General features: G+C 39.3%; 1 protein-coding gene across 5 annotated transcripts in view; it reads left to right on the forward strand.

The window, feature by feature from the left end:
- Window positions 1–13,402, forward strand: part of ARL15 (ADP ribosylation factor like GTPase 15) — a 223,726-nt gene that overhangs the window by 7,947 nt on the left and 202,377 nt on the right. For 3 of the 5 annotated variants that reach the window (XM_042875447.1, XM_042875452.1, XM_042875453.1), the window contains exon 2: window positions 6,115–6,171. The exons of 1 other annotated variant lie outside the window; for it this stretch is intronic. In XM_042875447.1, coding sequence (XP_042731381.1) covers window positions 6,115–6,171 — 57 coding nt within the window. Of the gene's footprint in view, window positions 1–5,407; window positions 5,499–6,114; window positions 6,172–13,402 lie in introns of all 5 variants that reach the window. One more of the 5 variants, XM_042875448.1, reaches the window with a different exon arrangement.

A 13,402-nucleotide genomic window follows, 5' to 3' on the forward strand; every position in this document is an offset into this window, starting at 1 on the left:
ATAGCTGACGGAGGTGGCTGTGTTGAAAAACAGTGTTTTGTAGCTGACAATACAGATATATGGGTAGGCCCTAAAGTAACGATAGTGTTCAGGTAGAGGAAAGAGGATCTTTTTTAAAATGTCATTCCAACTCCAACAGCTGTCAATAAGTTATTGAGTCTTAAGAAAGAATAGGAAAGAAAACTTAATTTTGACACCACTTAAATGCAGAGTTTACTTTTGTCTGAATTACTCTGTTTCTTGTTGCCCCATTTCAGAATTTTGTAACACTGAAGAAGATAAAGAGAAGATGGCAGGGTAATCAAAGGAAAACAAATGCTTCTGTTGAAAGAGGTCTGTGTGGCACCACTATTAGGGATGTTGCTGAAATAATAAAGAGAGGGTCAGTAGGCAGTAAATTGTTTCTCTTGATACAAGAATTTGATGACAGTTATAATTGTTTTTTCCTACAAGTATGATTGAATTCTGGGCCTCGTTTGTGTGGTCGCGATAGACCTAAATGAGTGGATTTCATATAGTTTCTTGGAAGACAGATCTGTTGGGGAATGTTCAACACGAGGTTCATCTGTGATGGTTGATCCTGAAGTTATTAGTGCTCAAACCTGAGAAAGATGTATCACTGAAAGATGGTTTTTGGTGCTTACTGTGTGCTAAACAGCTCCATGCCTCCTCTGAGGCACTGAGGGATCTAGATCTGGAATAGGAAGTCGCTCAAGGAAAATAGATATATTCTGACTATTGGCCACCAGTCCTCCCCACGGTAAGCAGAATTGTACTGACTGCACAGGAGATGAGACATGTTCAGTGGGTTTTATGAAAACTGTGTATCTGCTCCAGAGACCTGTAGCTAAGGGATTCCTCCTGCTGGGAGGTGCTGCCTCCATAGGACCAGAGGCTGTTGGGCTTGCAACATTTGTATCTTAACCAATTTATGACTGATATATACGGCCTGCAAGGTTAGCATGAGTGAACCTGAAACTGCCTGTATGGAGTGCAAAGTGATGATGTGTGCTAATGAGTGATCTCTTCTCTCAGTGCTTTATTCCTACTTAGAAACTTATATAATTTCAGGTTTCAGCAAGACTGGGAAGAAGGTCCAGGATTCTTGAGAAATATCTGTGCTGTTCTTACAGCTATTAATTGTGTGTTGGCTAATCTGTGTCTTTCACTATCATTGCAGTCCTGGAAGCAGTAGTGGAAAACTGTTCTAGTGAGAATATTACCTAAAAGAGGGGAGAGCATTGTTCTCTAGTGCATCCATTTGATTACATTTTATGATGACAGGAGAGTTCTTGGCACCTGCCCTATTCACACATCACTGGTTTTCCATCAGCATCAGATTTCTTCTAGGCTCTAGGCTGAGATGAATTTATCTAATGATTGCATAGAAAAAGATTGGTATTCTAAAAATCTAATAATGCATAAGTACAGGAGAAAAAAAAAAAAAAGGTGTTGTTTATCCCTAAGAATTGTATTAGAAAGTTTGGAATTTTAATCTAGAACTGTGATTAATTAAATATGCTGAAGGCCTGTGTCATCTTGTGCAGAAAGATAAGCTTTCAGGTTACTGCTGGGAGTTCAGCAGACAAGCTTAACAAACAGCAGTTGTAGTCAGAGTTCCTACCACATGTACTGCAGCAAAGCTGCATGCCCTTTTTTTTTTTTATCTACACGTTCTTTAAAATATGTAAGCTCTGACAATTTATTTATGTAAAGCTGCTTGCAGATAGGTACCTTAGAATCTGTATATTGATTGCAGTTGTGTTGTTGGTTTTCATGTTTTTTATGCACTGAAAAATTAAAGGGGAGGAGCCTTTTCCAGGGAGGTCCATTAGTCCCACATTATTGCTAGGGTTGATCATATATTTGTATATCTTTATTGAACATCTAAATCTTTATTAAACTAAACAAAGGTATCACAAACATGAATAAAACCACTGTCCTCTTCTCACATTGCTTTCTGGTTTTGCAATTTTGGAACCAAGTGCTGTATCTTGTTAAGGATTGTGGCAAATGAAGCTGATGTCAATCTTAATGTTTCTGTTAGTTGGTAGAATGAGGATGGCAGCTCCTGTGATTTTAGCTGTCTGGTATTTATTTCCTTTCCAAGAAGCTGATTAGAGTCCCCTGCTTGTCTCACCAAGACAGTGCCATGACTGCTTTTAACCTGGTGATGACAGCCTCAGGTGACCAGTTGCAGAACATGCTCTAATTCTTTAAGTTTGCTCTTTTGTTAACATGGATAGGAACTTCATTTATTTTTGGTGAAGATTCAGATATTAAATCCATGAATTTGTGCAGGTGCAGAATACAGTGTGTCCTGTATCAGAGCTGTGTTGTTTTAAAGCAGCAAATACGGAAATTATTTTGTATTGATGCTTATGCTGATAACTGAGTGAGGGGAAAAAATGGATGGAATGCTTGTGGATTAAAGATTGTACAACTGCAAGGTGGACGTGTTTCAAAGTCATTATGAATAGTCACACTTCTGCAACGTATGACTGAAGTAGCAGTTTTGAGAAAACGTGTATCTGTTCCTTTAGTTATGGGTTTATGTGTCAGCTGCAGAAATTGTTTCATGTTTGTGAAATGACCCTTTGCCTAAGCAGAAGGGTGGATATTGAGAAATGTATGTTTGTTACATTTGACATACTTAACCTGAAGACTTGTTTTCTTACTTTAGATATGTTAAATGACATCTGTTCTGACTAACTCTTTGTAGAATTGTATCAAATAAGGTATCTTTCTTTTTAATATTTTAGTTATGTTTTTAATTTTTTTCTTTTATTTTCATGCTTACCATGTAAAATCCTTTCAGAAAGCAACAATAAACTGTAAGTAAATGAAATGAAAGTTATCCAATGATTGTTTTGTTTCCAATTGTATAATGCAAAATGAACTGCAAAACCAAAGTGGTGAAAGACTACAATTATATTGGAGGCTTGGGGAAGGGATTCATTTAATAATTAATAGAGTAAAAGTTCAATGGTACAGTACATGACAGTAGCAGAGGAAATGTGCTGCTGCGCATTTAGTTCCTTTGCAACCAGAAGGATTCGCCTGCTTTACACACACAAATCTCTCCAAAAGAAATGCCTCCTATTTATTTTCATGAAAACTACAACAGATACAATAGTGCAATAGCACTATTTGGTAGAGCAAATTCTTATCTACAAAACAATATTTCTGAACATAGTCACCACTGTTAGCTGTGCAGTGATGAACAAGAACCTGTGTGCCATGCTCATAAAAATCTGCACCAGCAGAGGAGGCCCACTGTTGTCATTGCTGAAATGCACCACTCACAGCTTCCATGTGCTCACGTTGACTGTTTAGTCTCCATGAACATTCACCAAGCATCAATGAATGTCAGTAGCTGCCATTTTTTCTGCATGAGGGAGTTTGGTGATGTGTGTCTTTGTTCCATATGCACTTCCATGTGTGACACCATTTTGTCAGACTGCTCCTCTGCTGCCATCTATTCCATAGCAATAAAATGCAGTGGAATAGTGGTGGGAAGGTTCAGACTCTACTGCCTTACCGCCACTATCTGCCTCTGATGTTGTGGGCTGACATCATAAAATAGGAGGCATTACTTTTGGAGTAGCTCTCAGGTAATGATGAGTCTTCCATCAAGATAGAGTCTGTCATGACACTGAATGTGGAAATCAATGTATGTATCATCCTTTGTGTATGTAGTGGCTTAAATTGCTACAGACTCAGGTTAAAATTGGGAAACTGGACAATTGGGAACTGGATGAGTTGTTCGCAAGAACCTAGTGCAACAAATGCAGGGTACTGCTCTTGAGCTGGGACTGTTCCAGACAGTGTACAGCTGGGGAGAAAAACTTTTTGAGAGCAGCTGTGCTGTGAAGGACTTTTGAGATTCTGACGTGAGCCAGCAGTGTGCACTTGAAGCCCAGATGGCCGATGCTGTCATGGGCTGCATCAGCGGAGGGGTGGCCAGCAGGGAGAAGGAGGGGATTGTCGCTCTGTGCTCTGCTCTCGTGAGGCCCTGTCTGCAGTACTGCATCCAGGCCAGGGGCCTCCAGTGCAAGACAGATGTGGAGATGTTGGAGGTGGTCCAGAGTAGGGCTGTGATGATGATCAGAAGGCTGGAGAACCTCTACAAAGAAAGGCTGAAGGAGCTGGGCTTATTCAGCTCGAAGAGAAGGCTGCGGGGAGGCCTTATTCTGCCCTTCCTGATGTACAGGAGGGAGGCTGACTTTTTACACAGTCTAATAGTGATAGGACGAAGGGGAGTGCCTTCAAACTTAAAAGAAGGGAGATTGAAAGTAGACGTCAGGAGAAAATCCTTTACTCAGAGGGCGGTGAGGCCCTGGCACAGGCTGCCTGGAAAAGCTGTGGATGTCTCTTCTCGCCAGTGGTGTCCAAGGTTGGGTTGGATGGGGCCCTGGGCAGCTTGAGCTGGTGGGTGGCAGCTCTGCCCATGGCAGGGGCCTGGGACTCGTTGATCTGTCAGGTCCCTTCTGACCCAAACCATTCTGTGATTCTGTAATGAATCACAGGCTGGATTCTGTGCAGTGAGGTAGGCCGATGCTGTGAGGAGTAGTATAGCGTACAACAGGATTTCTCAAAGTCAGTTCTACTATTTTTCTGCTTTTTTTTTTTTTTTTTTTTTGTTTCTTTTTTCCCTCTAGTGGGTAACTCAGAGTGGGAGTGGTAGAAATTGATGTTTCGTCTGAAAGTTGAAAAAAACCCAAAAACACTGTCAATTTAAGTGATATTTGGAAGCAGCATTCTTTCATCAGTAATAACATTAGAGTAATAACAATAGAGTAACAACATTGAAACACAGAAAAGAAAATCAACCGTGATGTTGAGATTTGATTTGAGGTTTTCATGCTGAATGTTTTGACTTTCAGACAGTCCAGTGAAATATTACTTATTAAAATTTAAATGTAATAGTTCTAGCTATAGAAAAATGCCATGTAATTTTTTTTACTCTGTTCATAAGAGATGCTTAATAAATTCATGATTAAGAAAATGTGAAATGGCTAATTCATTCACAGTTTTTTTTGGGTGGGTAGAAGGAAATTTTGTTTTCCTCACTGAAAATGTTTGAAGTCTATAACATCCAGCACTTTGCCTTCTACATGTTAAATACATGCAGATGGTGTATGAAATTGGTAAACACAGACAAAAAGTGTTCTATTGGGTTTCTTTTATTTTTACACGTGGTGAGAAAAGATTTCTCAAAACCTTATTTAAAGGAATTCCTTAAACTGTTTAGAATAAATCGTTGTAACCCTGATTTATTGTTCTTGATTGTGCATCAAAATGGCAAACCTAGAACACATTTTGCTTTGTGTTTGGGGGGAAGTTGCATATATTTTCTGGCTTTTTAATCCTATTTAAAGGAGGTCTTTTTAATCTGTTTCATCAGAAATTCATAGTCCATCCTCAGCATCTCTGGGTGACTGCAGAAGACATAGAATTGTGGCATCACAGCAGATTGGAAGTTGAGCGAGTTGAGGGTAAAAACTTTTGATATGATTATTGACAGCTGTGTCAGATTACATGGAATATTTATTCAAAACAGTAGAGATTTCTATTTTAAACATGAAAATCTCAGAAAACGAAGGTAGCATGATTCCAGAAATAAAGAAACTTGGAGATATTTGCATTATTTTGCCAAAAGGAAGAAGAGGACTTTAATTATGATGTAGGAAGAGAAGAAGTATAGTATTTTAACATGGAAGTTCTTGCATGCCACTAGAAATGCAGAACATGTTCCGCAAGTGGTTTTTAAGCCAGAGTATATAAAGGTAAAGGGACTGAAAGCTTGCATGCAGAGTATTAGTACTGTGTTTGGGTATTTGTGTAACATTGGATGATTGAAGGCCCATAATGAAATACTGAGTTAGTAAATACAGTGCTGTTGGCAGCTGCTGCTTTGTGAAAAGTAGTATGTATTTGAATAATCCGAATTTTTATGGCTTCTTTCACAGCTTGTTTAGTCTAGCCTTAGAAGAAAAACATAAAGAAATATACCATAAGACATTTCTTTCAGGGGAGAGGGGAGAGATAAGAGAGAGAACTTAATTTTTAATTACTCGAATTATTGTAACATCTTTATTTTAATTTCTTTAGACTATGTCTGAATGTATCCAGCTCTCATTTGCTGTTTGTAGAATTGGCATTTACACGGTAAGGCAATGTTCTGACTAAGTAACTTTTGTTAGCGTTAACTCCACTATGTGAAGTTACGTAGTTTTTTGGGGGGATCGGGATTAATTAATACAATTAGTAGAAGGGGTTTGATTTATTAGTTTCCATAAGCAGAGTGCAGCATGGTTTATCCAGTTGGAGCTTTTTGAATGCAAGGACAGAAAAAAAGTATTTTCCACTTCAGTTAAAAAATAAAGAGAAATCCTACCAACCTCTTGAAATAAGAAACACTGGAATTCTTACACATGAATTACTGAGAATTCAGGCCTAAATTAATGGCCAAAGGGTTTGTATACTTCACTTTGAAATGTTTATTATGTTTGAGCAATGTGGTGTATTAAAATGTTAGCTAAATGTATGTGCTGTTGTAAGCTTAGCCTTGAGTGCCATAATGTTATCCAAGTACTCTTGTTAAATCTCCCAAATCTTAATTAAGTCATTCCAAAGAAAAATGTTATTTCATGCTATTTCAAATGTGAATGTCCCAAATATGCTGATTTCCCTTAAATTTCACCTTCCTCCTCATTGCTTCTTTTACTAATGTTGAAAATAGATAAAAATTGAGTAAGCTCCATTTACACATTATTTACACTACACTTGCCTAAGTCATGCTTCGAATCTTGGAGCTTTTGGAGTGAGAGTGCTGCTCCTATTGTTAATACTACTTAGGAAGAAACCTGAAACATGCCATTTCCTATTGTAGTAGGTGGTAAAGGCCAAGGGTGTGTGAATTTTGAACAGCTGTGATGCTGTTCAAAAGCCATACACTCATGACACTTGGGAACTGAACTGCAAAGCTTAAAATTTGTTTTTATTCCTAGAATTCAGTACCAAGTGGGATTTTGTGTCTCCCAGAGTGTCCCTTCCGCACCTTTCTGTGACATTTGCTTGTGTTCCATTTTCAGCATCTAATAGACTCTATTGTAAGTAAGAGAACATAACAGACTTGGAAAGTATATACAAAATACTCCTGGAAGAAACTGCTGCTTGCATTAAAATAATTGTTTAACTGTGGTATTTAAGATCCTCAGCAAGATCATCTTTCTTCAAATTCTTACATGATAAGAGTATGCTTATCTTGAAGTATCTGAACAGGCTACAGCATGAGGTTTTAATGGCTGCAAAGTATGCAGATCATCTGCCAGTTCTTTAAAAGGCTGTATTAAGCTGTCCAAATTCATTTGAGAGGATGTCCAAATATAATTGTGTGTATTGCAGAATTGAGTACAAGCAATATGTAAAGCAGAATAGTCTCTCTGATAATAATTTCTTCTGTTTAGGTTTAAGGTAGATAAATTTGGTCTTCTTACCTGCAGTTTACTGTGAAGTGATGGTAGCTGCAGTTATAGTGGTGGTTGGAAAATTGACATTTTGTTATGGCCTTTAGTCAGGCATAACCCTTAATTTCACTGAACGTTTTATATTACAACATAGAAATAATTTATGAGAGCACTGGAAGGGATAGATCTCCTTGACTGCTAGAATCTCTAGTGAGGAGGCTGATGAGTACGCTTCAGAGCACACAGAGATGCACTGCTGTGGACCAAGTATAGAGAGAAGACGCCCTATGTGTTAAGCGTATGTGAAAGCTAGAAGAGCTGCTGTGGGAAAGTGCTTGTTGTGTAGAGTGCTTGCTTATAAAAAAAGTACCTGCTGTTAGAAAAAAGTCCTTCAGTTGATCCGACTGAGGAGAGTGTCTGAATGGCTTTGGTTTCCATGTTAATGGAGAAAACTGCTGATGTGAACACTATGTGGAAATGAAGTGTGATCGTTCCTCTCTCCACATATGGTTGTCTTCTTGCTCAGTCATGTAACTCAGTCCCTGGATTTGTTGCTCAGGTATGTGAACAATCTGTCAGCTTGCAAATACAGTGCTCGGCACTGATCAAGAAGCAAAACAAAACATTGTATTTTCTGTCTTATCAATCCTTATATCTTGTATTGTGTACTTTCTACTGCATGCTGTTTGGAAGGTTTAACAGATTAAAAAAAATTTTTTTTTGGACAAAAAACTAGGCAGTCTATCAAGTACCAGTCCTTAGCAATGCCATGTGTTCAGTTTGTACTGTATTATTTGGACACTTCCTGTTCTGCATGTCCTTGTACAGCACTGTAAGTATCTTGTAAAGACTTGTAGTCCTTTGGACTACAGACATCTCAATTGTTAGTCTGTTATCAGGCTGCTTATCAGTAACTCACTTGAGTACTCATTACTTCAGCTGTACTACTGCATTAACGAGGCTTCCTGTTTTTCAGGCCTGTACAGATTACAAGAAGGAGGAAGGGCTTATATAGATATCTATATCAGAAGTGCCTGTGTTGCTTTCAGTTGCTGTGACTAAGAGGCTAAAGCTTTGTTCTCTTGAGCTAAGAACACAGGTCCTTGCAAAACTGCAGAAAGATACGGTACCCATTTAAGGTGAACCAGATGAGATGTAGATTCAGTCCTTGGGAGAAGGAGAAATGCAGTAATGGTTAATGTGAAAACTGCATAGGTATTTATAAGGAACTGGTGATGAAAGTATCCTAAAATCAAAGCTTTATGAGAAACTGAAATGGAAAATCTGGGGTTAGAAAACAACCAACAACCAACCAAGCAAAATAGAGCTCCATTTCCTTTGAGCCTGACACATCTAGTATCTTGGCAGAAGTACCAGCCTTTTCAGACTTCCTTTTTGTTCTGCTTCACTAGTGGGTGAGTGCTAGGAACAGGCAGATGTGTTAGTTTCTGACTTTCCATGGTTGTGGAGATTGTAAGCTCGTAAGAGCTTGTAGCAAAGCTTTACAGACATTTATGCTGTTATCATTAACTGCTTTTCTTTGTCCGATGCATTTTTTTAACCAAATGAAAACAGTAGTGAAATGACTGTGAAGAGTCTAACCTACATGAACTTCAGAGGAAAAATAATCTAAAGTTTGCTGTATTTCTTGTAAAATAGTTTTCGTGGTGGTGTGTTAGCTACCTTTGTAACTATTTAGGATTCCATATACATCAGCATATACAGCATACATGGTTGTATGCTTACACATTGTATCTGGAAGACCCTCTGGTATCCTGTACTAGATATTTTATCCTAAAATACACCCTCTGTCCTCCAACGACCCCAGGAATAAGCAAAAAGACTACTGATTTTCCTGTTGCATGTTGTCATGGATAACAACAAGGAAGGAAGCCTCTGCAATAGTGAGAACCATGCAGAAAAACTTGGGGAGCTTGATCTGGAGTGCATTAAGAAGAAAAAATAGAAAATAAGACTTTCTGTTCTTGAAAAATTAGAAAGTAATCATTTTCCTTGATTTAGAACATGGCATCAGTAGATAAATAATTAGGGAAAACTCATTTAAAACATAATTCAGATAACAAAAAGCCCTCCGCAGAGCTTTCTCCTCACATGCCTAGTATGGCAAAACTGATGTACTCCAGCAGCATTGCATCAGTGTTGGCATCTTCTTCATGAAAATGATGAGTCATGGGTATTTTGGTATTAGTAGCCTTTTGGATTGAATTTGTGCAATGAGATGTGGGAATAAAAGATGTTTTATAAAGCTGTGCTTACTGTAGTTTATATATGGTAAGCATAGTAAATGGTGCAAATGTTGCTCTCTTAGTTCTCTAGTTTACTTTGGATTAACTTACATTTGTCATTGTTTATAACGACAGTGATAAATTCATGTCTTGAAAATGGTTTGACTGGAAACAACTGTTATTCCAAAGAATTTTTCTGGTGTTAAAAGAAGACAGAATTAACATTTGCTCATGAAGTGGTGGAGGGAAGGCTCTTAAGAGAAGCCAGCTGTGGTAGTAACTGAAGGCAGTCATGGAAGAGAAGGTATTCGTGGGAGTGTGTTTGGAAAGGTTCACGAGCCAGCCTATGAGTTATGGTATAGAAGGCTTCCTGTGCGACTCTTCCCCTCCCTGACGAGGTTTCCCGTTGGAAAATGCAAAGTTAAAGTAATAACAGAGCTCATATAGCATATCCTGTCTACTCCTCCCTTTCCCATGTCATGTCCTTGACATGAGCAGCAAAACAAAGGCACAAAAAGGCAGCAGGAAAAAATCCTTTTTATGTTCTACCCTTTGGGAAATGCAGACAGTTCCATTCACTGTTACTATTGATTTGTATGGCTGGACTGCTGGAAAAGTATCAATGTTTCGGCTTCAGCTTTAAATAAAAGTAACATACTGGCAGCAGAGTATCTACTGGCAGTGACTTGAGTTTGATGAAATAGCCCTGTATTTGATGAGAATTTGTCTAATTGTTGCAAATGTGTAGCCATGTGTGTTTGTATGTTGCTTTTTGGTTTACATGTTTTCATTTACGCTAACCTAAGTAGTTAAAAGGGAGAAGCGCTGATGTTATTCTGTGTGTATAAACATTATATAGTAAGCCTTTTTTTTTTTCTTTTTTCTTTTAATATATGAGCTAGTAGACCGCTTTCCTGAAATGGAGAAAGTGTTGTAACTTTTTTTTTTTTAATCAAATGGAGAAAGCCAAGGCAGGTTTAGTGGGAGATCATCCACTCCAAGGCAGGAGTGAGGATGAGAATACAATTCTCTTTCCTTTCCCAGTACAAAGTTCACTGGTCAAAGTGAACTGTTTTTAAATTGTTGAGCAGCCGCTCCTTGTGGCCAGAGCTCATGATATCTTCTGATCAGACAGCTCAGTGGTTTGGTCCAACCAATGCAGGTGTGACAACATTGCTTCCTTGAGCTACTGATACACTTTGTGTTGACAACTCTTTTGACAACCACTGAAAAATAGTATTTAGTTTTATTTTATTGGGAAATGCGTGGTTTACCAAAATAGCCTGTTAATTTTTGTCAGAATGAAATGTTGTCTGGCAAACTCGCATACTGGAATGGAGCTTTGTTCTGATCTAGAGATTGTTGCATCTGACCAGTCTGCTTTTTATGACCGCTTCCTGTTCAAAGTCTCCTTGCTTTAGAAAATACCATTCTTGTTCCACAGACAATTAACTTGAAGGAGAACTAAGAAAAAAACCCAAATTGTTATTACAAGAGTCTCACTCTGTTGAGACAAGTTGTCTTTCAGTTTGTATTTATCAAAGCTGTGTGGTTTGTAATTGTGTAAATAAACAATATTTTGTGTCTTCTTTTTGGAAGTCATGATTCCTGATCTTCAGCATTGCTCTCTTTCCAAAAAAACAGTTGAGTAACGTACTGGCAAAATGTCATATTTTGCCTTCAGTACTGGGTCTTCATGGAACATAAACTATTCCTGTAGGCGCAAGTGGCTGCAGGGGTTATTGTGTGAGCATGGACTTTACTGATGACTGCTAAGCATCTTCTAAGCATTCTCCTTTTGGTGTAGTTTGCAGAGTAGTGTTGTTAATTAAAAAAAAGATAATGAAAAAAAATTAAAAAAAAAAAGATTTGAAATGAATAATGGGTTTTGGATATTGAAAGTGCGTATCAAAACACAGAATTTGTCAAAATTCCAACAAACTTCTGTTAGCAACATCACATGCTTGAAATTCGAGCTGGCCTATGATTGTGGGTTTTGGAAAGACAGCGTTGAAGCATGTTGGGTTCCTCAGTGGGAATTGTACAAATCAAGCATTTGGATTATTAAGGGGACGTGAAGACTAGAAAAGACATTTCAGTGAAGGTGAAAACTTTCCTTTTGTGTTTGATAGCCCAAAAGTAGTGTCGGTGCAGCCAGGATGTTTGCAGCAAAGTAAATTAATTTGCAGGGAGTCTGGCTGATCAATTCAAAATTGAGGCAAGAGATAGCCTTCTGAATATGTTGGAAGTTGCCTGCTCTGCTCAGTGTTTACACACAATCATATCATCTACTTTGTACAGCTTAGTAAGTAAGAATCTAACGAGTGATTTGCAAGTGGAAGTGGTGGTTAATATTTACTATTTATAGTAATTGCATACAGCTGTTTTGATTATATTTATTATTCTGTTACTTACATTATTATCTGCCTGAAAGTGGTGTTGCTTCTACCATAGTAAATGTAGATTGTGATTTGTCTGCAATTTGCTTTTACTGGACAACCACAGTGTGTTAGGAGTTGCAATTCCAGGGTGATCATTATTTTCACAAAATGACCTGTTACAGTGGAAGGGTGATCTTAGAATCATAGAATCACTCAGGTTGGAAGAGACCTAAAGATCATTGAGTCCAACCACAACCTAACCATACTGCCCTAACTCTAACAACCCTCCACAATCATGTTCCTGAGCACCACATCCAAACGGATTTTTAACACATCCAGGGATGGTGACTCAACCACCTCCTGGGGAGCCTATTCCAGTGCTTAACAACCCTTCCTGTAAAGAAGTTTTTCCTGATATTCAACCTAAACTTACCCTGGTGCAACTTGAGGCCACTTCCCCTCGTCCCGTCACCTGCCACCAGTGAGAAGAGACCACCCCTGCTCTCATTGCAGTCACCTTCCAGGTACTGGAAGGGAGCAATAAGGTCTCCCTTCAGCCTCCTTTTCCCCATACTAAACAGCCCCAGTTCCTTCAATCTCCCCTCGTAGGCCATGTTCTCCAAGCCCTTCACAAGCCTTGTTGCCCTTCTTCGGCCTTGCTCCAGCACCTCAGTGTCCTGTGTACTGTGTACACTGTGTACTGTGTACAGCGTACTGAGGTGCCCAAAACTGAACACAGTACTCGAGGTGAGACCTCACCAGCGCCGAGTACAGGAGCAGGGTGACTTCCCTAGTCCTGCTCACCTCACCATTCCTGATACAAGCCAGGATGCCATGGGCCTTCTTGGCCACCCGGGCACACTGCTGGCTTCATACTCAGCCAACTGTCCATCAATACACCAAGGTCCCTTTCCATCAGGCAGCTTTCCAGCCACTCTTCCCCAGGCCTGTAGGGTTGCCTGGGGTTGTTGTGACCAAAATGCAGGACCCAATACTTGGCCCTGTTGAAATACGAACAGTTAACCTTGGCCCATCAATCCAGCCTATCCCACTCCCTCTGTAGTGCCCTTCTCCTCTCGGGCAGATCAACACTGCCTCCCAACTTGGTGTCATCTGCAAACTTACTGAGGGTGCACTCAATCCCCTCATCAAGATTAATAAAGATGTTTCATAGAAGCTGCCCCAGTACCGAGCCCTGGGGGACAGCACTCGTGACCGGCCACCAGCTGGATTTAGCTCTGTTGGCCACAGCTCTTTGGATCTGGTCATCACCCAGCAGAGCATACGCCCATGCAAACCAGCC

Source organism: Lagopus leucura, unplaced genomic scaffold, assembly GCF_019238085.1.
Source record: "Lagopus leucura isolate 7727_CA_CO unplaced genomic scaffold, USGS_WTPT01 Super-Scaffold_100014, whole genome shotgun sequence".
In the NCBI taxonomy this organism is placed as follows: Eukaryota; Metazoa; Chordata; class Aves; order Galliformes; family Phasianidae; genus Lagopus; species Lagopus leucura.